Consider the following 27,967-nt stretch of genomic DNA (forward strand, 5'->3'; position numbering starts at 1 on the left):
ATTGAGGCCAAAAGGGAAAGAAACAATTTCTGCATTCATCATGCATTTCATACCTCCTTCATTGTCCTTATTGTCATTGCAGGAGGTCTCCATAGCAACACTGCAGCCTGGCCCTCTCCAGCCAGTGTGACACTCACAGTGCCAGCTGTTCTGACCCATGATGCATTGCCCATTCCCATTGCACAGCCCTGGACAACCATCTGAAAGAGGAGAGAGAGAGATATTGATCAATTGTGTGACTATATTGGATTTGAGATTATTTAGTTTGATGCCCATTAGAAACACAAGGAGAAATGTTACTCGCCACTTAAAACTCACTACCATACCGACGGCATGCAAACTGTCAGACAAACTCCTGATGGACATCTATAATCAATGAACCCAAGCGAAACCATTATGAATGACTTTGGTTTGACTGCTGCATTCTGGATGGTGAATTCAGCGTCAAGATGTGTTGTGTGCTCAGAATCCATCAGTTATAATTGTCTGAAAACAATGATTTGAAAACGGTGGCAGAGAGGGAGAACTGTCCTCATTAGCATGAAAACAAGCACACTAATACATGCAACCAAAGTGGCATTCGTTAGTATTCTTCTTCAAGCTGGACTCCACAGTTCAACAAGTCATTTAATATTCTTATAGATGCGGATCACACAGTGAAAACTTTGTCCTTTGCTCGGAATGTGATTATAAAACAATGGCAACACACACAATCATACACAAATATGTTTATGTACATGCGCTGGTGCAAACATGAGCAAATCAATCAAGACCAAACAACAAAACAGCGGCTGAAAAGTCTTTGAAAAAGAAGTCACAGAACCAAGGGAAATGCCTTTGACTAGCTCAAAGCTTCAAAGGAGAATAAGAGCATGTGTGCGTGTGTGTGTGTGTGTGTGTGTGTTTACCGATGGAGCAGTGTTCTCCGTTCCAGCCCTGTTCACACTGGCACTTGCCATCCCTGCAGGTCCCATGTTTCACACACTGTGGGTTACACAGTCTCTGGTCACAGCTTGTGCCTGTCCAGCCCTCCTCGCAGTGGCAAACGCCCCCGACACACACACCATGACTCCCACAATCTGCTGAACACACCTCTGGAGACAGAGAGAGAGAGAGAGAGAGAGAGAGAGGCAGAGAGATTTTGTTTTTACATTTGTTTTTCATCTCGTATATTTATCTTTATTTTATTCCTTCTTAATTAATTTAATTATTATTGTTTCTTTCAAATGTAAGCAATTTGCAGTTTTATTCTGTTATTTTAATTAATTGCTATTTGGCTTTGCACTGTTTTAATGATCTGCAGCAAAGCTGCACATGCTTTGGCGACGTAAATAACAACATTGCCAAAAAATAACACAAATTATTGTACTGAATGCCATTTATGTCAATATCACACTAAAATAGCTGTATTATTGAGTACTACCGCAATTATTGAGTCAGTAAGATTTCTTAAAATAAATTATGACTTTTATTCAGCAAAGGATGCATTAAATTGACCAAAAGTGACATTAAAGATAATTATTATGTTATAATTATTATGTTAGATAGTATAATGCTACATCTATTTCAAATAAATGCTGTTCTTTTGAACCTATTCATCAAAAAATCCTGAAAAATCCTTGGTCACCATAAAAGACTTTAATTAATTAATAATAAACATTTCAAAAATTGTACCGACCCCAAACTTTTGCATTACATTTTTACCTACAAAATATTTGTAAATATGCATGTTTGAGCACAAAAAATATATATTTTTAAATATTTAATTTATTTATTTATAAATAAATATTTTATTCACTAATCACCCACAATCTAGTTCAACTTTCTGTGCTGGTTGTGGCATGCATTTTTTATAAAAAAAAATATATAGTGCATTATGATGTACATTATGAATACCTTTATAATGCATTATAGTAAATGGCTTTTACCGAATATTAAAAAAAAATATATATATATATTATATTTTATGAAGCTTTTTTGGATTGCACCTCATCCACACAAGTTTGAATTGCGTCCACAAATTTTTTGAGGTGTGTCTTATTTACATATGAATCTGGTGCTAAAACAGCACACGCAGTAAGTGCAAATAAACAACACTATCAGCGAGCGCAATTCATGCTTAGTGAACCCCCGCCCTGAGAGTGCAGATGATGAAAATGAAAGATTGGAATACATCGCAGCACAGCTTGAGAAGAGAGCAAGTGAGGAGGTGGAAATGGCTGATGGGAACGCACCCGTGGAGCAGTCAGGACCCATCCAGTTGGGGTCACAGCTGCAGAGGCCCGTGTCGGGGCTGTAGACTCCGTGGCCGTTGCACTGATCCGGGCACTGGGCTCTGGACACATCACATAGAGGCCCAGACCAACCAGGTTTACAGTGGCACTGACCGGACACGCAGCTGCCATGTCCAGAACACGTGGGGTCAAGACAATCCACTGCAGAGAAAGAAACAGAGCGTTTGAAAAAGCTTTTTTTCTCTCATTCTCTTTTTTTCTTTTCTCTTTCCTCCTCATCTTTCACTTCTCCTTCCTAAACTCACCTCTGGGATCTCAACACTTTCAGAAACCAGCTGCTCATATGAACATGCACTCAGAGACTCCGTTTCTGCCCAATTTCTTAAAAGCCCGATCAATAGAATGGATTTCATCACTTTAATAAAGTTTACTATGCTTGTATCAGCACGCTTTTATAGCAGACATTTGAAATCTGAGATTCTCAGAGGAAGAGTTTTTTTTCCGTGAGTGCTGAAACAAGTTTTGAAAATGAGAAACTGTCGACATGCTCATTACCTTCCTCGCAGGACTCGCCACGGTAACCCGCTTCACAGGTGCAGCTGCCCTGGGCGCAGGTCCCGTGACCGCCACAGCTGGGGTCGACGCACTGGCTCTGGGGCACGTCACACTCCAGCCCCTTCCAGCCGCTGTAGCACATGCACACACCCTTGCTGTACTGCCCGTTCCCACTGCACAGCACGGGACAAGCCACTGCAATGGAGACAGAACCAAAGGATGCAGGAGGGAAAACAAATGAGGGAGTGAGGGAAGGACAGAAGACGAGGATGTTTGAGAGGAATTAGTGAAAACCAGCTTCATTAAGAGAAGTTCAGGTATGAAATGTAAGATAAGATAAGAGAAAAATGAAGCATAGAGTTAATTCAAACAAATCCACTGAACTGTTTGAAAACACCTCAAACTGTTCGTCAAGGGCTGTGAATCCCCAAATCAGAATGAATAAATAAATAAATAAATAAATAAATAAATAAATAATTTAAAGCCTCCTGAACTGTCCTGACATATATGTGGATGTTTTAGTGAACTGGCTTGTTCAGGTGAACAAGACTGAAAAGAAAAGAAATGATTCATCAATTCCAGTCTCTATGTAGAATCAACTCCTTGGCAGAATGTTCCATTTTTATATTGAAATACATAAATTGATCTCTTAAGTTTAATGTCACCCCAATCAAAAGTCATTCATTAAAAACCCTCATTGTTTTTACTGCTGAGATTAAATTATACTATAATCTGAAATATTACTACAATTTAAAATAACTGTTTGTAAAATTGTTGTAAAATAGCTTGTTTTCTATTTTAATATATTTAAAAATGTAATTTATTCGTTTGATGGATCATTATTCCAGTCTCTCAGAAAAATATTCATTTGGTGCTCAAGAAACATTTCTTATTATTATCAATGTTGAAAAGAGTTGTACTGCTTAATTGTATTGTGTGAAAACCATGATGCAGTTTTTTAGGATTCTTTGATGAAAGTTTAAAAGGACAGCATATATTTAAAATAGAAATCTTTTGTAACTTTTTGCGATCAATTTAATGAAGCCTTGTTGATTTTTTAATTAATAAATTCCAAAAAACAAAAAAAAAGTAAATCTAAAAAAGTAAATTGTTCATATGAACCAGATTAAAGAATAATACATTTCCTGTGTAGAATCAAACCTCTTGTGGAATTTTGTATATATTTTATATTGGAATATAAAAGTACATTTATTTTTTCAAGTTTAATGTCACCCTAATCAAGATAAAAAACGAATAAAAAAAACTTTGCTTTTGTGCCAGAATATACTGCTGAGATTAAATTTTATAATCTGATAATATCAAATTATATAATCTGAAACATACCATGTATTTCCACCTAAAAAGTTACACTGTAGTTAAGCTAATTTTACTTTTTCGAGAAAAAAAATTTAAATAAAAAATAGCCTGACTTTAACTAAATAAAGTAGCTTGTAACTTAACAAGGGACACTTGCTTTGATAGTTTCTCCAACATTAACCTGCATATACTCAAGATGAGCAGAAACTTATTAGAAAATCTTAAAGTTTACAGTGAAAACTTGCCTGTGAATGAATATAGAAAAAGAAGAAAATAATCATGCCTCGCTCTTTTCCGTCACAGGGTTCGCTATTCGGCATTAACGCTGCATGATCTCTCTGTATATAGTAATAAGAAAGACTATGCCATGTGTAATTAAGGTAGCGCTTCAAAGCCAATATCAACAGTGCTCCCCGCTACTCAGAGGAGACAGCATCGACAGTAATAAACTAGCCGTATATAGCCTCAGGTGAGCTCACACATATTTCTCTTTACGAAGCCTCCACTGAGAGCACTTCATCACTCAAAAAGATTTGTCTGGCACAGTAATGCCAACAAACCCATTAGACATTTTGGCATAAATGAGACGGGATTAATCAGGGATGTTGTAATTCATCCGTCTGGATCTCAGCGTGATGTGACAGTGTCATGGAGCCGTTTCGACAAATGTCCAGAGCTTATGTACACTGACGATCTCATGACAAATTTTGAGCTCGAGGGAAAATTCTGCTGCTGGGAAAAACAGCTTCAGAATCAAACATGTAGCAAGTCATATTTATATATGACTTGTGCAACTTATGGCAAATTGCACAGAAAAAACTCACTTAATAATAAATGCAGTGGGTCACAAAGGTTATTTTTAAGTCATGGTAAATAAACGTAATATAAAACTAAAGGTTGAATAGCAACCAAGTTTTAAATGACACAATAATGATATAGCTTGATTTTGATACTGGAATTTCTAACTTTAATACGATACCTTGAAAAATATTGATATTCAATGACATTTTCGATACCACAGGGAAAACTGTCATACATCCCATCGTACAAATTATTTGTTTTTATCTTTTATCTATAATTTTGTGATAATTTTGTTGTAATAGCTTAAACACTACACAGGGATGCTTTATTTGAATAACTGAACTAGATAATAATAAAAATTAAAAAAAAATTGCAAATGATAGCACAAATAAATACAATAGAATAAAGAGAAAAATTAAATAAACATGGCTTTAAGTTTTACAGGTGGGTCAAACAGTAGTATTCAGGTAAGAAATACTACAGATATGAAAGTAATTAAATGTAAAATAACACCGGATAGTTTTCATAGTAAAACATAAATACATATTAATGCTCACAATTTAAGTTACAAAAGTTATTCAGTCAAGAGCAGCGAGTGATTTTCTACTTGTCTTTTGTTCTTTGATTAACATTAGCATGTTTATTAGGCTACTGTCTCTTTAAGAGCTTATGCACAGATCACATATACTGTATAAAATCCTGAATAAAAGCTTCAGTGAGCGACATCTTCTGTTTTGTCATCAGTAAGACATTACAACACGTTTCATTTTATTTAAAACGCAACACTGCAAATGATAATAAATGATGAACAGACAATAAGAATGACAGTGTGACAAACAATGGTATATTCATTCATAATTCCATTTACACGAAACCCTGTAAGTCATCCTTTGTCAACTGTGCTAACTCTACTTCAACTTTAGTACTTCAGCTTTATTTGCCACAACCAAGACTTATAAAGCGTTTTTAGAGCGCATAAATGTTTCACATAGTTGGCAAATGTTTCTATGTAACTATGTAACAAGATATTTTTCAACATCAGAAGTTTTCAAAACAATTCCACATGTGTAATTGCGGGGAAACCGAAAATGATTTTTATACGCAAACTGTTACCCGATCAAAGTAGTGGGTGTTTACTTCCAAGTCTAGAATGCATACACACCCATCAAAATGAAGTGTTTGAAAAACAGGGTCAAAATCAGTATAGATTTGTTTATGTTATAATCTTGATAACATTATAAGTGGACCTCAGAAAACATTATTAAAAAAGAATGCAGTTCATGACCCCTTTAAAAATAATGCCACAATATGAAAAAATCTTAAAGGAACCGTATGTAAGAAATGTACTTTTAAATGTACAATAAAATGGCCCTGATATCTCACTAGACATTAAGAAATCATGTTCATTTCAAATACTTATATCACTGACAACAGTAGTCCGGCCAGGATATTGTCACTTAAAAAGTGAAGTTGCAGCCCTCAACTGATGTTGATGTTGTCATGTTGTGTTTTGGCCTGATGCCCCTCCCTTCACATATCTACCAATCACGAAGTCAGTAGTGTTTCGGCATCCGGGTTGCCAGCTCTGCTCTAGTTACCACAGCTGCAGCTACAAACGTGTCGGATAAAAAATGTCTAACGTTACGAAACCTAAAACACCTCGTTATGAATCCGAAATACGTCGTGACAAAGTCCGAAAAAAAAAAAAACATACTGTGTAGGACTCGTCACTTGCCATTGGAAGCTCCTTGTAGCAGCCTACGTTCCTGCAGCCTAACTGGCAACCTCGAGTCAGGGGGGAGGGGGAGGGGATACACCGCTCTACAGTAATTTGAAAAAGTGATTGCAGTACCAGTTTTGGCCACAATCTTACATACGGTTCCTTTAAGACTAAATCTTAAACTATATCATTTATTTGCATTTATAAATGTGAAAGCGACGTGTTATTTACTGCACAAAATGTTTTTACACAACACAACTTTTCTGTAAGACTGCTAAAAAATATATTTTGACAAATGCTGCAATGTGAAACACCATTTTTAATGTAAACACTCCTGCAGTGTGACAGTAAACGGTACCTTTGGAGCAGTCCGTGCCGTGGAACCCTGGGAAGCAATGACACGCTCCTGACATGCACTCTCCGTTGCCATGGCAATTCTGCGGGCACTCTTCCACTGAGTCTGAGACGACACATAAGAGACGCACGCATTTTACAACCCTCAGTTATTAATGAGGGATAGTGGAATGTAGAAAACCTTTTAAACGCTGTTGTCTGACAGAAGAAAGCGAGTCATAACACTATGAACTGTCTTGCATTTTGTGAGATAAACTTTTACACAGCATGGTGCAACGTGAACTTTCAGTCAGCGTCATTGACAGTTCAGTGGCAATGTGTGAATTACTGTGACACATTTCACCAAAGCCTTATGGGAAATATAACACTATGACTGTGGCAAAGCTAAAATAAATTATGCTTTTCAAATCATCAGTAGCCATCAACCGAATGTCACATACAAACATTAATACAGAATGTGATCATTTGATCTCCAGATCTAAGAGACCTCAAGAGCACATTGTGTGTGTGTGTGTGTGTGTGTGTGTGTGTGTGTGTGTGTGTGTGTTACTCCTCAAACTGAATACAATTTGCTGAATAAAACAGTAAAACAAAAAAAAAAGATTTCTAAAAAAAGAAAGAAAAAAAAAACCTAGTCAGTAGTGTGTATTAAATATATATAAAAAATATATTTACAAACCCAATTCGAAACACATTCATATTTGGTTGTAAATCTGATCAATATACGATTTTTTAATGTTTTTATATTTTTTATGTTTTTTGTTGTTGTTTTTTTAGATAATTTGGGACACAATTCCTATTCATTTTCACTCATTCTTTGTCCATATATTGAAGCATACAACAGTTGCTATGTTCTGAATTTTGAAAGAGTGAACAAGTGAGCAGTTTATGCATGAATATTTAAACACAATATATACAGTACATGAATATGTAAAATACAGCAATGCCTCCTATACGCTTCAGGAGTTCTGCATTTGACAGACAGGAGGTCAAATTTCCACTTTTCCATCCTTCACTGACAGCTCCTCTCAGCTGTTGTAGAAGAAAGCCTCGAAGTTGGCATTGTGCTTATGCTAAGTCATCACTATGGCAACCTTTGTGGATATAGTGGATATTGACTAAACTGCCTGGACAAACATTTTTCAGTGCTTACTTTTATTTTACAAATACAACGATTCCCTGTATGGCCTTAAGAAATGTAAGTGAAAACCAGTGTTGGGCAATCTACTTGGAAAAAGTAGTGAGTTAAGCTAGCAGTTACTCTACATTAAATGTAGCTTCACTACACTGAACCTACCACCCTGGGAAATGTAGCAAGCTAAGCTACAGCAATATGGCAAAAGTAGTTTACTACATCTAAGCTATTTAAAAAAATATATATATTTTTTAACATTCTCTTTATAAAATTTTCTACATTGGCACAAAGAAAAACTCCAACAAAATTCACTTTGCGGATACAGTGTGCAGTAATATTCTTAATTATGTAAACAATTTATAATATAATTTAACACGGGTAATGATATAGGGGAGAAAAAAGAAGAGGACAAAAAAAGGTTGGAGGGAGGTAGTAGTAGTAGTAGTGGGGTTGGTTCAATTGTTGCTGTCTTATTAAAATAATTAACAAAGGGTTTCCATACTACATAAAAATTAGTCTTCTTTTTTAAGGAAAATCTAATCTTTTCGAGTTGAAGGTGGTGCATAACATCTCTAATCAGGGCAGAGCAGTGAGGTGGATTTTTTTTGTTTCCAGTTGAGCAAAATCAATCTACGTGCGAAGAGTATGACAACTCCAAGCACAATACACTGTTTTTTTAGACAGCTCCACATTGTCACTACTGACATCAAAAATAGCCATAACAGGGTCTGGATCTAGTGGTTTTCCCAACACCTTCGACAGTAATTGAAAATCTGAAATCCAATAACTACGAATATTAGGACACTTTCAAAACATATGTCCTAGTGATGCTGATGTTTGACTGCATCTATCGCATATTGGGTTCACAGAAGAGAACATCCTAGAGAGCTTTAGTTTAGACAGATGAAGTCTATGTAAGATCTTGAATTGTATTAAACCGTGTCTAATACACTAAAATTTCATTTTTATATTGAACCAACTTCATTCCAAGTCAATGCTCTCTCAGTGATCAATAAAACTGTCAGTCAAACAGATGGGCAGGCATAATTTGTCAGTTCAATTGTTAATTCAACAACTGTTCCAAACCAGTTTGGCGACAAAAAAACAAAAACAAAACCATAACTATATAAAACCATATAACTACACTGAACAAAATGATAAACGCAACACTTTTGTTTTTGCCCCCATTTTTCATGAGCTGAACTCAAAGATTTAATACTTTTTCTATGTACACAAAAGGCCTATTTCTCTCAAATATTGTTCACAAATCTGTCTAAATCTGTGTTAGTGAGCACTTCTCCTTTTCCGAGATCATCCATCCACCTCACAGGTGTGGCATATCAAGATGCTGATTAGACAGCATCAAAGAATTTCTGCACAAACTGTCAGAAACCGTCTCAGGGAAGCTCATCTGCATGCTCGTCGTCCTCATCGGGGTCTCGACCTGACTGCAGTTCGTCATCGTAACCGACTTGAGTGGGCAAATGCTCACATTCGATGGTGTCTGGCACTTTGGAAAGGTGTTCTCTTCAAGGATGAATCCCGGTTTTCACTGTACAGGGCAGATGGCAGACAGCGTTTAGGGCGTTGTGTGGGAGAGCGGTTTGCTGATGTCAACGTTGTGGATCGAGTGGCCCATGGTGGCGGTGGGGTTATGGTATGGGCAGGCGTATGTTATGGACAACAAACACAGGTGCATTTTATTGATAGCATTTTGAATGCACAGAGATACCGTGACGAGATCCTGAGGCCCATTGTTGTGCCATTCATCCACGACCATCACCTCATGTTGCAGTATGATAAAGCACGGCCCCATGTTGCAAGGATCTGTATACAATTCCTGGAAGCTAAAAACATCCAGTTCTTGCATGGCCAGCATACTCACCGGACATGTCACCCATTGAGCATGTTTGGGATACTCTGGATCGGCGTATACGACAGCATGTTCCAGGTCCTGCCAATATCCAGCAACTTCGCACAGCCATTGAAGAGGAGTGGACCAACATTCCACAGGCCACAATCAACAATCTGATCAACTCTATGCGAAGGAGATGTGTTGCACTGCATGAGGCAAATGGCGGTCACACCAGATACTGACTGGTTTTCAGACACATCTGTGTTTTCCACATCGCGGGAATGAAATCATATGGCCCTGGTTGCCAACCGCCGTGAAACACGAAGAAGTCACCGTTACTTACTGATACAACAGTTGTATTTCTGATTTGAGCTTGAGCTTTAGAAATGCTTGGGAAAATGTAGCTTGTGTGGACACTTACCGCACTACTTGATAAAAAGAGCTTCGCTACTGAAAAGCTATTTAATTCAGAAAACAGCAACGCTACCACCACGCTACTGAGAAATGTAGTTAAACTAGTAGTGCCACTACTTAGCGACGCTACTGCCCAACACTGGTGAAAGCAATAAAAGGAGCTCTCCTTCAACTGCACACATTCAAACTGAAATATAATATGAGGTTAAGGGTGGATCATGTGTACTGTGTAAACTGCTTGGAGTGAAATACATCCTCTATAGGCCTACAGCAGGTCACCAAGCAACACAATTTTTGAAAATGTTGACCCTTAGTGTGTAAATAAAAGCTGGAGGTGTGTACCTAGAGCCACAGTGCTGAATGAGACTGGCTCTTTCTCTCTGCCGTCATTGTAGAAGGCCAAGTGCCAGGTGCCGGGGTCCAGATACTGAACAAAGATAGCCTCATTCTGAACAACGGTCTGAATACTGCGCCGCTCACGAGGAGACTCAATAACGCTCCACTTCTCCTTTCCATCCAGCCTTTCCATAAAGTCATACTGAAGAGACACAGAGAGAGGTGAAAACAGGACGTCATCTTCTCTAAACACTGTAATTACAATCAAAAAAGTCAAATTAAATAAAAATGTAGAGGAGATAACAACTCTGAAATGTGATAAGACACATGTAAGAATGCTGCAGACAAATATGCAGCGATAATTTGGAAATCATATACAATTCATTATGAAGAATTGCAAAAAAAAAAAAAAAAAAGCCTGTCCACACAGATGGTCTCTTCATGGTAATTAACAAAAACCTGTCTTTTTAAGGAGGAATATTATAGAGAACCAGATTTCATTGCTCTAAAACGGTTACCTCACACACTGTCCCACAAAATGGTGACAAATCCCAGTTTTCAATGGTTGGGTTTTGTCAGATCAGTATGTTAACCCTTTCTGTCAGGACCACTGATTGACCAACATGAATGTATTGCAGATATCATTAATTAATTTTAATGTAAAACATAATTAGAGAATTTTAGTCTGATTCAGGGGGAATCAGAATGTCATACTGACTGACAAGAGGAGGAAATGGGGATGGAGGAGGGAAATGAACTAACCTTTTAATAAAAACTGAACCGAACGTGGTTTTAGTATTTAACAACTGGATACTCAACCTTAATTATAAGTGGACATGGCTCCTTTAAGAGAAGAAACAAGACATGAGGCGATTTGCTCACCTGAGCATGTGAAGGAGGCAGGCCTTTCCGCATGTAGACCCCAAACAGTGCGTCCTTGCCCAGGGAGATGTTGAACTTGAGGAAGTGTGGCTGGCGCAGGTGAAGCAGAGACCTCCAGAAGACGCCTGGAGGAACATCCTGACTGACACGCTGACCCAGCTCCAACTCCCCGCTGTTTATACTGCTGTTCTTCAACACCCACGGCCCTGAGACGGACCCCAAGAGAAGAAACAAGATTTGTTTGATAAAAAAAAAGTCTTTCAAAGACAGGGAGAATGGGGAATATCCTCAGCTCTGTATGAAAATATTTGCAGTTTGTACAAAGAAAAATCAACATATATTATTCTGCAGAGACGCAGCTCTGCGCTAATGAGTGTGTGGTGCGGGCTGCCAAAGTCATCAACCCTAAATCAAACCCTGTCTTTTCCCTTGAGATCATAATACCTCTGCATGACAGCAATGGCCACACACGCACACTTCCCTTCCCACTACACCTGCTAATTCTGTCCTCTAGAGAGAAAACTGCTGCCATGTTGACAGCGCAGATAGATCGCAGCAACTCCAATCAGAAAATAACCCAGCAAACGGGCCTTGATGGTATCAGAAGCAACATACACACACTCTTTTTGTGTCTGACGGGCCAGCGCAACATGAGTGGGCTTGGTGTTAGCTGTCAGTCTAGTCGGCTTTCTCGATGCTTGATGTGCCCTGATAAGCAGAGACAATCTGTTTCCCTGCCTGCAAAAACCTCTGGCTGCATTTAAACGAGTTATGGAGAGAGATGAATTGAATTGATCGAGCGCAAGCAGGCTCTTTCCCTAAATGGATCAAGCCTCTCTTTTTTTTTTGCTGGAGAACATGTGCACGTACACTCAGTGTCAGGTCTGAGTGACAGGTCGGTTAAAGCGTTCCATTCTTGTAACCAGTGGGAGCTTGCACCAACCTCCCTCATTAACACGGAGCATGGATGAACAGCTCTGTGCTGAAGGAGAGCAATACACTCAGAGAGCGAGAGAGAGAGAGATGGAGAAAGTGAGATAGGTGGGGAAGCAAAAAAAAGTGGGAGAGAAAATCCCATGGAGAGGGAGCATGAGAAGAGTCTTCTGTTGAGGAGCTGAAGTTCACACTCCTCATGCTCTCAATCAGCCAGAACTGCCTATATCAGAGCCAATGAAAAAGGCTCTTTCCTTTCCCCTTACAAATGTACACGTATACCCAGGTCTTGGTCTGGATGGACTTTCTTGTTTAGTCTGGATGCGACTAGGTCAGTCACCTCAGCCTGCCTTTTATAAACCTACAATAACTCTTATAAATGTATTAAATAACATACTATAATAAATGATTAGCTATCTCTAGAGAAAATGACAGATTGTATCAGTATATGAGGAGTTTAAGGGACTGAAGAAAGGCTGAATGTGCTCAGGAAGCCAGTATCACCACATACACAACCCTCTGGGGTCATTCCATGTAAGTCCATATGGAACTCCAAATTTCGGTATGTACTGCCCACAAATAAACTGATTCTGTAAGGGTGGTTGGTCAACAGTGGTTCAGGCTGCAGGATTGCTGATTGACTAAAGAAACATCATCAGCAATATGGTATAAACCAGTAGACTTCTTGTCTATTACCACCCACTGCAACTTATACCAATGATGGAAATAAGAGCTAAATATGTGGGAGAGCGTTGCTATGGTATGACGATATAGTATTGCAATAGGTAGCACTTCTATGTTAATACTGAATCAAAACTAGTTAGCACATATGTTATAATCGAGAAGGTTTAATAACAGTATTTGGTTATGGTTACACTTAAATAAGTTATAAATTAGATGTATAAAACTGAATAAAACAGTTAATTGTACCCAGAATGTATGTAGAATGTTACCTAAGAAAAAGAGAGAGAGAGTGAGAAAGTGTAGAGAGAAAGAGAGACGGAAGGCAGAGCTCAGGTAGATATGAAGAGCAAAGCTCCCAAGAGGAGACAAAGAAGAGCCAAAGAAGCAACAGTTACAACCTTCTTTCATCCCTTCCTTGACCATGTGACTGAAACCCAAATGTGAGACATTCAAACTGACCAATCAGTAGATTGCAGCTTCCCCCACCATCCTAAATGTGTGACAATTAGCAGCCCCTTGATGTACACACATCTTGGCCTATAGGCCTTGATCACTATCAGTACCTTTTTGCCTTTAGGAATTCCAAATGGCCCTTGGAGGGGGTTGGAACAGAAAAGCAAAAGTCTGTTCATTTTCAAGCCTTCAATTCCCAGTGGATGAAATCAAGTAATGGCCTATATTTTTCCAATTGAAAATTCTGTTTCACTCAAATGTATCAAATGTCCTCAAACGTTGCATTAAGATTGAAAGCTGTATCAATAATGTAAAAAATGTGATGTGCAGTCAAATGTCCCGCTGTTAAACGAGTGTTCTCACAGGTACACTTGTTGTGCTTCATGGGAGTTTTGACGTGTTTTATAGACTCAATATGGGTTCTTAACCCCCCCCCCCCCCCCCCCCCCCCCCCCCCATTTTTTTTATATATTATATTAATAATTTAATAATTTATTAATTTTATTAATTTATATGAATAAAACAGCACCCCCAACTTAAAACATTTTCCCGCACCCCTGTTCAGCGATGTTTTCTATTCAGTCTTGACCTCTTTTGCTTGCTTTCTGTATTTTCTCTGTCTGGCTTTCATGCTATATGCATACATAAAATAGCTTGTCCGTGACGCTATCAGAAGCACTTTTCAAGAGAAAGTCAAAAAGGCACATGATGTTTGTGTTGAGAGATTCACTGAGGTCCTGACATGTATATCCTCATAACAACAACATTAAAACTGGAGAACGGTGTGAGCCCAGCATCGAACTTCTCCCCCACTGACAGCTCACCATTACACATGTGTCTGTGTGTCTGTAGGACAGCTAGCCCTTCTCCAGAAAGCTCTCCATCAAAGTGAAGGTGAAAAAAACACTTCAGAAAAACAGAGCAGGAGAGAAAGCAAATGCCTCTAAAGCTTTTGCACCTGATGTCCTTCCTCCCAGATTATGTTCATCCAGTATCAGACAGGAGTCCTTCCATTACCAACCCAGGCTCATTAGAAAAACGTGCCTGTGGCATTTCTGCAAAATGATATTGCGTTGCTTCTTGCATGTTCTGCTGCATTTTCATAGTGGCAAGTCCAGTAAGTGGTGCATGTTCAATTTTCTCCGAAAAGGTCAATCACATTTGAAAGTAATGTACCATCTACATTAAATCCTACCCTAAACATAACTGATAGTGTTAACAAAAGCAAATGTGAGTAAACCATGGCATTTTAGCTTGCTTATACAAGTGTTTGAGCTATTTTATCGAGCGTTGTGACTCGTGTTTCACAAGACTTGTACAATGTTAGAAAAGCTATACTGTACATATAGAGCTGGGCTGCATTTCCTGAAACCTTCTGAACGCTACGTCGTTCTTAAGTTACACCTTAAGTACCTTATCGTTAATATGTGTTTCCCAAAACGTTCTTAGATAAGTATACCTTCTGTAAGTCATACGTTCGAAAGGTTGGTCTGGACCACTCTTGGCTTTACCTTATCACTGTTGCAGGTCTATACGAATATAATTCTGAAGTTTTAATACACCCAGACAGTGTTCAATTAGGCGAATTCAAGTGTTTTCATGCAAAGAATAAAATTGTCATTACACTGATTGTTGTTAGATTTTTAATTATATTATCCAAAGGTACATCAGCTGGCAAACCATTAAAGGCTTAATAGTCTATTTAAAGGGAATGATTGTGGTGGGGAGTTTGCTCAAACTATGGCAGCGATACAGCGAATAGTTGTTCTAAAAGATGGCGCCGTCCACGGAGCGCTTTCAAAGGCCAGTGAAAGCATAGGCTACTGTCAGTTAAGTCCTATTCGGACGCTAATTGTTTCTCATGGGCTTGTACGGTATTTTAAACATTTACAGAGGTAAGTCTGTGATTTTATTGCCGTCCGAATCCATAATGTCAATGTTTTTTCTCACCCAACCCATGTAAAAATCCCTGGCCAAATTGATACCTACTGTTTTTTGACAAACAGGTTGTGTGGTAATTTAATTGCTGTCTGAATCCACATCTCTGAGTTTACAAGAAGAGATTAAAAATTCACTGTTTAAATCCTTTTTGATCACTGCCGAGCACCGTACGTAAGATGTACACTTTTATTACTGAAATGCTGGAAAGTATTTACAAGAACAATATTTCATCGCAACTCCACCTCAGCGAACACAAATGGGAAAGATAAGAAAGCACATACAAATTTGAAATGGTTATTATGGCAGCAATATATGATACAATTTTAAAATATATAGGCTAGGCTATTATAGTTTGGATTATTTTTTTATAATATCCCATGAGTCCTAATAAATTCAATTTCAACTATTTCTGAAGTGCTTCTTTTATAAAGAACACCGCTTTCTCGCATAATGCAGTGGAGCAGCCCCTGCACGAGAGAATAATTGATTCTCGAGCCATCGATATCAACAGATTCAGCACCATCACCACGGACAGCGCCTGGTAACGTCGCACATAAGAAGGTATATCTTAAGCAGCTTCCTAAGGTATGGTTCGGGGAACACGCCTAGAAATGGTATACCTTTAGTTAAGTTATACCTTAAGAGTCTTCGTAGCGCGCTAAGAGACAACGTTATCGGGAAACGCAGCCCTGGTTATGTGAGGCAGTCGGTAAAATATATTTGTTTAGGTTTTAACAGTATTGCATGTCAAGAAACCATGCAAAAGAAAGTATGTATTAATCGATAATCTGTGCCATTAATCATAATTTGTGTGAATGGAAATAAAAGTTGTTGGTGTTTTACTTCCACTGGTGTTTATTTCAGCTGGACATTGTAGTGAATTGTATGTATAGAGTCAATTTTTAGAGTGTGTTTTTGGAGTTTTTTTTCAAAAAGAAGAAGCAAAACAGAAGAAGCTGTACTGTGTGTGAAGAACGTCAATACCGGCACTCTCTAAAGGTCAGCGACAGTCGTTATCATCTAAATGTGTTGACACTGATAATGATAAATCATTTGATGTGACAATCATTTGACAAAAGACAGCAAGATTCTTTGTGTCTGAGCCACTGAGAGTTAGTTAGCCAGAGCTTTGAACCATTAACTAACGTCCATTGAGATCTAAATAACACTGTTTATCAAAGGTCGCTGTGAGAAAAAGGCACACAAGACTGTAATTTTACACTAATGTACTCTCTCAATTACCAGTAAAGAAGAATCCCTGTTTGGGCTCAGATTATTCTTACAAAACCTCAGTCTGACATAGATTAACGTGTAATAACTGCATTAGCATTACATATAGAACTGCAGGAGGCAGGGACGTGCGGTCAGGGTAGGCAGGGTAGGCAGTGCCTCACCAAAGGAAATGTTGACATTACATTTATTAATTCCAAGAACTTTATTAATTCACCACATTATTAATTGCATTTATTTTATTCCAAATATTAATTTTTTGTAACAAAAATTTTCAGGAATACACATATAATATACTCATTTTGCCATTGTTTGCTCCTAAAACCATTGTTTCATGTAGGAAATGCAAGGCCATGGCCATTGAGGCAGAGGTTAGCAGTGCCTCTTTGGTCCATAGAACGTAGTTTACGTAGGTTTGCGCATGCGCAGTCAGTTCTCATGCTGTCTTGAATTATCAACATTGAGGCAGAGAACGAGCTTGCTTCATGTCACGTGATCCACTCGCTCTCACTCAATCCGCGCTTCCCGATCTAGCGGCGCCTAGCGTTGGCTGTCAACAGGCCCGGGGTGGGTAATCGGGAGAATTCCCGGTGGGCCGCTTCACTTTTGGGCCGGTCGAGGATTTTCTTTTTTCACATTTGTCACGTTAGTTACATTAGGCTACACACGTTCGGACGTTCCGCATTCTGACACCGCAGCGCGCAGCCTCTGCATGGGTTGTACCATGTGAGGGAGTTCTCCCCTCCCCTCCTATAGAGTTGGTTGGGTCCATAGCCCGTCTTTTCCAAAACGTTTTCTCAGGAGTAGGCTACCGCGGCACCGCCGACGCCTACCGATAGCTGGGCCGGCCCTACAATAACGCGTCAGGGAGGATGGATGGGAGGAAGAGGCCAGGAGGTATGGAAGCTTGTTTCCGCCACAGAATAAAACATTTTAAAAGATAATTGCGACTTTTTATCTCACAATTGCGAGTTTACATCTCGCAATTCTGTCATTATTTCTCAGAATTGCGTGAAAAAAAGTCGCAATTGCGTGTTATAAAGTCAGAATTGCGAGATATAAAGTCAGAATTGCGTGAAATAAAGTCGCAATTACATGTTATAAAGTCAGAATTGCAAGATATAAAGTCAGAATTGTGTGAAATAAAGTCGCAATTGCATCTTATAAAGTCTAAGTGAATTATTATTTAACCTTTACATTATTTGTTGAACCATGGCATTAATACAAACTACAATAGTGACTAGGCTGCTTGTCGGTTCGCTGACACCGCGCCGCCTCCCTCTCTTAACGTTACTGTGTCCCGCACAAAACATTTGTTTGTTGTATAAGTCATAAGATAGATGTGTCCATTAATTTGATTATTAGATTTGATTGTGCATTAGCCTCACATATGACTGACTTTGCTGTATGCAGGCAGCGATGTGATGATGCCTGATATGAACTTGGGTTGCTACATTAACTGAATGAATATATAAACATATATGCCACATTGATAGGTCACAGCCTACCCATGACAAGATTTCACCGCACGTTACTGGCAGGAGGAGCCCTGAGAAGAGTTGGACCAGTTGAAGACAATACAAAATCTATTATAACATGGCATATTTCTTAGTGAAACAAAATACTCAGTTAGAAAAAATGTAGGGTTGCACTTACGCCATAATGTTGTTGTTAATATTTTATTAAATAGTTATTGTTAGGTCATATTAAAACAATTTCAATTAATGAAAAAATATTCAGTAACAAAAATGTATTATGCTAAAATGGTTTATGATGTAATTGATTTATATTTCATTACACTGTTATTATTTCTATTAGTAAAATAGCTAGAACAATATATAGAATTGGGCTTGATTTGTGAACCAAGCTTACTTGCATTACATACATTACAAACAAAAAGTTACTTTTCAATTAATGAAAAAAATCAGCTAGAAAAGCAGCACCTGACCCGCACCCGATCGTCACATTACAATAATTCAAAATCTCAGTGTTAAGCACTGAAGGCTGCTTTTAAATGAACATTTATTCAAAGCAAAAGTTCTTCTTGGCAAAATTTAATTTCTCTAATAGCCTAAACCAGGGGTCAGAAACCTATATGGCACACAGAGGGGTAATTGCTGGTACGTGCATAAAAGTGAGAGATGTGTATATATTCAATTCAGATAAAGTACATCACACATACAGATCTACCTTTTGAGGTAATTATTCATCATAGTAACACAGCTTGTTTTAGAAGTTAGAAGCCATAAATATGATTGTGTGAGATTTAAATCACTTAAGTCAATGAAAGCGCACAGCTCTGAAAGCATGCACTGCACAGCACGCACACACAAAAGTTACAGCTCGTTCACATTCATTGCGTTTTACCGTGACATTACAGTTCCGAGCCTTTATTAAAATCAACACGCATTAATGATTTATCTCTCATCCACCCGCAATTTTTGGAATGTTATTTTTTTTGTTACCAGACCCGCCCAACCCGCGGATTATTCACAGTGTCCGCGGATATATAGTGATATATATACTATATATATACTATATATAGTGATGTGTGATGCGAACACACATCACTAATGGTTACTTTTATTACACTGTAATTATGTTATTACAAGTACTTTTTACAGAATTACAGAATTATAATTTTTTACCCCACTGGAACAACATGAATGGTCATGAATTGTGCAATATAAAATGATTGACGTGTAAACAGAGAGCAGTTTGGATTTCATGTTATCAGGGGGTTTGCATTTTATGTCATCAGGTGATTTGGATTTCACATGGTCATGTTTCAGGGTTTCAGGGTCGTGTTTTGCTTTTACCTCTGCCTCCGGAGGGCACTGTTGCCACATCGCCAATGCCAGGAATACTCATGCTGAGGCCAGTGTTCACTAGATGCCCTTCTGTGGGCTTCAGCCGCCAATTCAAGCCAAGCAGATTAAGAGCTATAAGGGAGAAAAAGAGAGAATTAGAAAATAGAACATGACACTACATTACACCTTCCAACTACATTATGTATGCCACGGATGACACGTCCTGACAGCTGAGAGCATGCGACACACAACAACTATAACTCTTGCTGACAGAGGTGACTTTAGCATACAAATACACTCATTATAGAAAATGACACTTTGACTGCAGTCTGTGCTTTGTTTGGGCTCTGTGCCCAGACAGGTTTTGTTGGACGAGGTTTAATCCAAACCAATACAGGAATCCTAAATTCTCCAAAGATATAAATATGTCACATAGAAGCGGGTGGCAAATGAGAAAAACAAAACATTAAATGCAACACAATACGATTTCAGAAAGGAAATGACACTTATCTTGAAACTGCAAAGCAAGGTTGTGAGAGGACAAGAAAATTGTCTTAAAAAAAACAACAACAACTGAAGCCAGTTGAAAGTTGGTGACAGATGCCAAATATTCTCTACACATTCTTGTGTGCGTGTGTGTGTGCTAGAGAAGATTTTGGCTAGATGCCTGCTTCTCTCCGCACCCCATATGTACTATAATCAGTGCTTCAGTGCTTCAGCACTTCCAAGAGTTTGTAGAGACTGATTAGCTCCAATGGAGATCACTCAATATGCAATATTCAAATCTGTCAAGTCTGTTTAAGAAATATGATAATGATCAGACAAAGTTAGTTTTTGTGATGTGCTGGTGAAAATTACAAACGAGGTGCCCCAAGGAAAAACAAGTGCAATCATACACACACACACACACGTGCGGACATAAAATATTGCGGGAAAACGCTGACGTTTGCAGTATCAACCATAACACCTCACCTCCACCCCCTAGTTCTTCTATCCCTCCCTCAATCTCATCCACGCAAAATCAATGCCAACTCAGTCTTTTGGTACCTCCTGACTGTACATTTGAGGGTGTGTTATCACTCTTGTGTAGAGGGGTCAAAAGAAAAAGCTGACTCCTTCAGGCTGTCAGATGCTCTGATGCCATCTAGTCATTGTCCCACATGCACTATTCCTCGTCGTATCTCTCTGTCCTCTAATCAGCAATATCTCTCGCTCCTTCATTGTTCTTTTCACCTTTCTTGTATCCTCCATCCCTCCTGCTTTCTTTTTGTCCATTTCATTGCAGTGCTCGCTGACAGAGATGGTCTGTTATGACCTGAAACATCTTGTGCTGTGGAGAAATTCTTAACATAGGCTAATGTTGTATTCCTCTGCAAGCTATTGGTTGAAAGCTGATTTTGCCACACAAAAACAAATATTTAATTTATTATATATTTAATTTCATTCAATGTATATATATATATATTTTTATAAATAATATAATAAGGCAGAAATGGCTTTCATCTGAAATAGATATTTCCCCCTTATAATAGAGAGTTATAAGTCATATGCTTCTGGAGTTCTCTTAAAGCAAGATGCCAGTGTCCAGGTTGCAGAGTATACATACAGGGCAGCAAGCACTGGTGAGCCATTGATTTGAATTGAAAGGCTAATGGATTACTCTCTTCACGTATATGTAAACAATCTTGAATTCAATCACAAAAGGAAAAAAGAAAATCACTCAACCTTTAAATATCACCGAAAAGCATTTTAGCATCACTTTATCTTCTAATGTGCAAGTGTGGTCAACATATTGAGATTAAAGCATGTTTTAATACAAAGTTTAAAAAAATAAATGACAATTTTCATCACAGCTGGATAAGGACAGAAGCCTTATCAGTTGTACAGGCCAACCTCTTCAAAACTTTGATCAATTAACTTCAAATGTAATTAACAATCCATGTGAATTTATATAAAGTATGTCAATGCCTCATTAATTGTAATGTTCAGCCATTTCAACAGCATTTTTCAGAAGTTTTCATTTGCTGCAAATGTGTTAACAAGACAATTATTTGTCAACAGAGGATAGCCAATTAACAGTAACAACAGTAAACACAGTAACAGTGGAATAAACAAATATAATTAAAATAATTGTAACATTAAATTACAAACAGCAGGTTCATTCAGCATCCATCTAGAGAATAAAACGGACAGCACAAGAAGTACATGGTTATTTCATATCCTCTGTGGAAGAATGTGGGCATGGTTAAGGGTCAGGTAAGGGCAGAGCACTGGCCTCATGTCTGGCAGCATTAGCATTAGCGTCACTTTGCACTTTTTTTTGTGCTAATCAAATTTGGAGATCTTCAACAAACATTTTTGGTCTGTGCAATAAGCATTAATTATTAAGAGAAAATGTGTTAGATGTGAAATTCATGAGATGCTGCCCCTATCTTTATGTAATCTCTATGTATAATTCACTTCTTCAAAGTGATGAATAATATTACCTACCTAAAGCATGAAGAAAGAAACAGGAAGAAAGAGAAGGAGTGAGAGAACAGATTGGGATACAGATGACAAAAGTATTTCCCTGTCTTGCCTGAGTAAGTCTGCATCTTCAGTCTGGATTTCTTCTCGGACTTAAAAGCACACCGAGAAAATGAAATCTAAGCTGCAAAGCTTATTTCACTGAGCTGTACCAGTTGAGTTGGTGCTGACAGCAGCATTGCAAAAGTGGAACTCTTTCTTTAGCAATCCATTCCGATCATAGAACAGTAATGCATTTTTGACCTAATGCTTATACAAATCACATATTCAGTTTAGGGGTCAGATGAAAGCCCTAATTCTGACCCTAAACTGAATATGTGACTCGTATAAGCATTAGGTAAAAAATGCATTACTGTTCTATGATCGAAATGGATTTACACTAGAATGTCGAATCCGATATTTGACAAAAATCGTATTTTTTATCTTGGCTTATTAAAATAATTTTACTGACATAACTATCTGGGTTTACATTAGGTTCACCAACATAAAAATTATGATAATCTAATAATTATTTTCATATTATGGCCCATAACAAAAATTATATTATATATTAATTAAAAAAAAAATGCATTACTGTTTAAAAGTTTGGGGTCAGTAATTATTACTTTCATTAGGGTCCATTAAAGACATTTATAATGTTACAAAATATTTCTACTTTAAATTAATGCTGTTTTTGATTTCTATTCATAAAAAAATCCTGAAAAAAAAGTATCACGATTTCCACAAAAAAATATTTAGCAGCACAACTGTTTACAACATTGATAATAATAATAAATGTTTCTTGAGCATCAAATCAGCATATTAGAATGATTTCTGAAGTCTGGAGTAACGATGCTTTGCCATAACAGGAATAAATTACATTTTAAAATATATTAAAATGCAAAACTTTTATTTCAAATTGTAATAATAATCACAATATTACAGTTAAATATGATTGGGTTTAATCAATTATGATTGGGTTTAATCAATTCGTTGATTAAATATGCATTTATTTGCCTTGGTAAGCAGAAGAGACTTCTTTCAAAAACATTTTTTTTTTAAATGTGCTGGCCACAAACTTTTAAAAAGGTGGTGTATATTAAAATATATATCAAATATGTTTAAACATTTAGTAGAATTAAAAATAATAGTATGTTAGAGCATCACAATAAGAGTATCACAATCATAGTATGAAAAATGGATATTGTTTTTGAGATCTGTTGGTCAGACAAACTAAGTGCTCTGCACTAACGGAACTGCAGAAAGACAGTATCAGTTATCAGAGATATTCTCACATTATTTTACTAGGTACATACATATAAAGTACATGTATTTTGACATTTCTACTCTGAATGAACTTCATTTTGACAAGATGTGTGAGTTGTTCAAAAGGTGGTCCATAAGTGGCCTCTGATATATGTGTACAGTATATCGTCGCTGCCCGATGAAACTCACGTATGTCCAAAACGGTTACTTTTCAGGAAGTGAAAAAAACACCGTAATTTCAAAAGCAGTTGAACGTAGCATTGTCATACTTGGTATGGCATCTTTAAATGTAACCATATTCTTGCCAGTGTAATGATATAATCCACATTTGACCAAAATCGAGTTTAAATGGACATACCTGCATATTTTACAGTAACGGTGGTCGATACGCGTTCTTCCGATCATTAATTAGAATGGCCAAGTCGCGTTTCATATTGACAGATGAATAGGCTACGCTCAGTTTATTAAATAGCCTACGTCTCAGTTTATTAAATGTCTCTTGCAAACTATGAAGAGACAATGAATCAATACACTCATTGCTGACCCCAGGGCCGGTGCGTCCATATAGGCGAACTAGGCAATTGCCTGGAGCGGCACTTTTGTAAGGGCAGCAAAATGTGTGCCAACCGGGAATGAACAATTCACAAAATAGGCTAGGCTATATGATCATATAATCATACATAATCAGAGAGCCTTTTTCTTTTCGTTTTGAATTATTTCGTTTAAAGACTTTTCAAGCTTTGTGTATTTGATGTCTTTCTCATGTCTGTGTGAGGCACTGAGTTTCGTTAAGTTAGGATGAGATGCGCTCCAGACAGTTAACGTGCAATGCAAGTGACCGCGCGGGCGCCTCCATGATTATATTGTCTGCTATATATTTGCTGCTTATTTATTAAATCCACTCCAGGCAATTGGTTGATGAAAAATTTATTAAAATTAAGATACAATTTATACAAAACGAAATTCACTTTAAAGAAAGGTTTTCTACAAAACAAAACTTAATGAAGCGGTCAAAATCATGTCTGACCCGTCTCAAATTGTGCATCCTATTACTGTTCACTTTTCATACTTTCAACAGTATAGTAGACCTACAGACTCGATTTGAAGCCTTTCAACTTGTGTGTGCAAAATGCAGAATTAAATGAATGTGCAGCAATTTGTACAAATAACGTTCACGGATAATTGTGCGTGCATTTATTAATCATTATGATACTAAAATCATAACAAAGTAGGCTATGCTATGTACAAAAAAATACAGCCATTTCTGTTTTTTTCTTTTAAACAAAAAAACAAGCTGCACCCTTTTTTTTACATTTCATCTTTCATTCCGAAATAGAATAATGAATGAACGAAAAAGTACACGGACCCAACATGTAGGCTATTAGTCTTTTTACCCGTTATCAATCTAAATTAATCTCGTTTTTAATTTAACTTAATTTCGTTTTTCTTTATTTAAATTTCTTTTTTCTTTATTTAAATTTCGGGTTTTACTTTATTTAATTTTCGTTTTTTCTTTATTTAAATGTCATTTTTCTTTATTTAAATTTCGTTTTTTCTTTATTTAAATTTCATTTTTTCTTTATTTAAATCTACCCTTTACTGTGTCAGTAATTTATTAGTCAGAAAAATATTAGACTACCTTAAAAGTATTGCTTAAGTTAACAGACCCGTGCGTGAACATCTCCACAATAAACAGTGACAATTACTTCGTCTAGACCATTTACCGGTAAATAACAGTTGTGAATATATTGCGAATATATAATAAACTTGAACAGTTGTCAAAAACAATACTTTACCTCACAGAGTTATTCGGCTATCCAATGCTGAGCTTCCAGAGACGCTTAGATCGGCGAGATGCCTCCACAGGGCGGGAGATATGCGGCGTGATTGACAGCTTTGACACCAAATGGATATACGTGAAAATCAGATGACATGATTTCACAACTTTTCATTGGTCATTTAGACATGTGAAGCATACTGTATACGGGAATGAACCTGGACATTCTATCCGTCGAAAAATCTCAAAATCGGCAAAATGGACATACGCGGTTTTCATCGGACAGCGACGATATGAAGGTGCTGCTGATGTGATAGCTACAGTATGAGCTAATGCATGAGAAGCACTGCCCTCAAGCACGGCCCTGAAAACCAAGTCACAGGTAAGTCAGCTGATCTCCTTCGTGAGCTCACGCTTGCAGAATAACTGGAGAAAAGAGCTGACTTACCTTTGACAGCATGAGATATGCTTGGAAATTGAGGACGACACTAAACAGATAGTGGTGTCAGCTTTATGAAACAACTATACATGGTCGATGTGCTGTTAAAGTGCCTGCGGATAGTCTCTGGAGGCTTGATGGTACGTGTGAATGTTTGAATGTATTGCTGTATTATGATTTTGCTCTGCATAGAATAAAATGCTAAGAGGGTACACAGAGGCTAAAATTATTTACACAGAATCCAAATCAAGGGAGACAATATATCATGTGCTTAAATGTTGATTATTGATCAGGTGCATAACAAACAGAAGACACACACAAATTAACATGATCAAGGAGCAGCTGTCTGTCAGCTGCCTTTCTCTAATGTGAGGGAAGGAAAGTCCCCTTTTGAGAGGAACTCAACGCTGCGTTATTAAAGGGGTGGTATAATGCCCCTTTTTACAAGATGTAAAATAAGTCTCTGATATCCCCAGAGTGTGTATGTGAAGTTTTAGCTCAAAATAATTTTTATAGCATGTTAAAATTGTCCCTTTTTGAGGGTGAGCAAAAAACGCGTCATTTTGTGTGTGTCCCTTTAAATGCAAATGAGCTGCTGCTCCCGGCACAGAGGGCTGAGCTTCAAGAGCTTGTGCGTGTGTGTGTGTGTGTGTGTGTGTGTGTGTGTGTGTTCGCAGCTCCAATTACCTCACACAGACAAGCACTAAAATGTCAGAAACTGTTCTGCCTTTTATGTTCAAACTGGAGTCGGACAATGATGGAGAGACTCAAGAAGAAGTGACAACATGTAGAATGCAACAGGACATTGCTGAATGGTTAGTTGATAAATTTATGTAGCTGATGTGGAGTTAACTATCTTCTAGTCATTGATTAGCATATTCTGTAATCATAATATATAAATCACGTTCCCGTATTTCCCCATATATTTGTTGTTGTTGTTGTTGTTGTTGTTACACATAGCAGAGAATGTAAATAGATGTAAATAGACTTAGGGAAAGGCTTAAAAAATTAAATTTTACAAATCCTGCTCTTCAAATTCAGCTCTCTCATCCTCAAATGATCAAAGTTGACAGCACATGCTTTCACCTTGAGCACCAGAGTATCAGAGGAGGATGAATGTGCAGGACATTTAAAAAGTAACTGTCACACACAGCAGAGGATAAAAATGAAAGAAATAGACTCGTATTAAAAAATTGATTAAATGAAAAATGAAAAATGCCGGAAAAGACCATAACTGTCTGTCTCAATTCTGTTGCACCCACAATAAGAAACGCTTGTGCATGATGTCACAATGTGTAGGCGGAGCCCCATCTCATGGTTGCAGGGAGGCCATACATAGCCATACATGGCCATACTTTACATAGCCAGCAAACCCAGTTCTACTAGCTATTCTATTGCCACCCTTTGAAACACGGCTCACTGCCAAATGCTTCAGATAAGAAACTACTGATATTTGCCCACCGTTTCATTATTTATTAAGCCCTTGTGTTGCATTTATACCCACAAGGGATATGTATGGATGAAACAGGCTGGTCCCTGTGAGTACCATTCCAGCAAAAAGCAAATAAATCGCACAATCTGAAGCCACTTTGAAGTCCAGCTACAAAGGCTGGGGGGACCAGAAGACAGCTAGATGTCCAGTGAACCCAGTGAGAGGGAAGCTCACCAGAGGGTAGGAATCCTATTCCTGGAGCTCCAAAGCTTCATCGTTCCAACTTCCCTCTTTGTCTGGGAAGAGTTGCTACCTGAATGAGCTGTGTGAATGAAAACATTCATGCAGTATGTCCCCATGGAACACACACACACACACACACACACACACACACACACGCACACACACACGCACACACACACACACTGATGTACGTAAATCAACCTGACGCAACTCATCCTCGCTTCACAGCAATCTTCACCTGATGTTACAGAAGATTGTTTAATGCCAACACAAGGGCTGCACAATAAATCTACATACAATCAAAATCACACTGCAGGCTACTGCGATTATAATACTGCAAAAGGCAGTGATTTAATTAAATAAATCTATAGTCTGCATGCACTATGTGCTTCAAAGTAAATGTATACTACACACTACAAACATTCATGGGGCTAATGATACAGTTTTCAGAGTCTTTAGAGCAGCTTTCAGTTTGTAAAAGCTCAACAAAAGTGGTTTGTTTCGTAAAAAGAATAAAGACTCTGGGGTTCAACCGAAATACTGTGGCATGAACATAAAGAAATTACAGCATAAATATGATATAAAATAAAAAATATGTAATATATAAAACTCTAATATTCATTAATATTAATATATTGCAGTGATATTTAC

At 37.7% G+C, this 27,967-nt stretch overlaps 1 protein-coding gene across 1 annotated transcript in view; it reads right to left on the bottom strand.

The window, feature by feature from the left end:
• The window catches only part of tenm2b (teneurin transmembrane protein 2b), an 84,383-nt gene that overhangs the window by 19,989 nt on the left and 36,427 nt on the right, over positions 1 to 27,967 (bottom strand). Inside the window, exons 4-11 of the mRNA XM_084386646.1 lie at positions 19,664 to 19,786; positions 11,604 to 11,809; positions 10,728 to 10,923; positions 6,986 to 7,087; positions 2,790 to 2,984; positions 2,235 to 2,435; positions 909 to 1,094; positions 54 to 200 (exon numbers count right to left, since the gene is read on the bottom strand). Coding sequence (XP_084242772.1) covers positions 54 to 200; positions 909 to 1,094; positions 2,235 to 2,435; positions 2,790 to 2,984; positions 6,986 to 7,087; positions 10,728 to 10,923; positions 11,604 to 11,809; positions 19,664 to 19,786 — 1,356 coding nt within the window. The remainder of the gene's footprint in view (positions 1 to 53; positions 201 to 908; positions 1,095 to 2,234; positions 2,436 to 2,789; positions 2,985 to 6,985; positions 7,088 to 10,727; positions 10,924 to 11,603; positions 11,810 to 19,663; positions 19,787 to 27,967) is intronic.

The sequence above is a fragment of the Rutilus rutilus genome (assembly GCF_951802725.1).
Source record: "Rutilus rutilus genome assembly, chromosome: 18".
NCBI lineage: Eukaryota > Metazoa > Chordata > Actinopteri > Cypriniformes > Leuciscidae > Rutilus > Rutilus rutilus.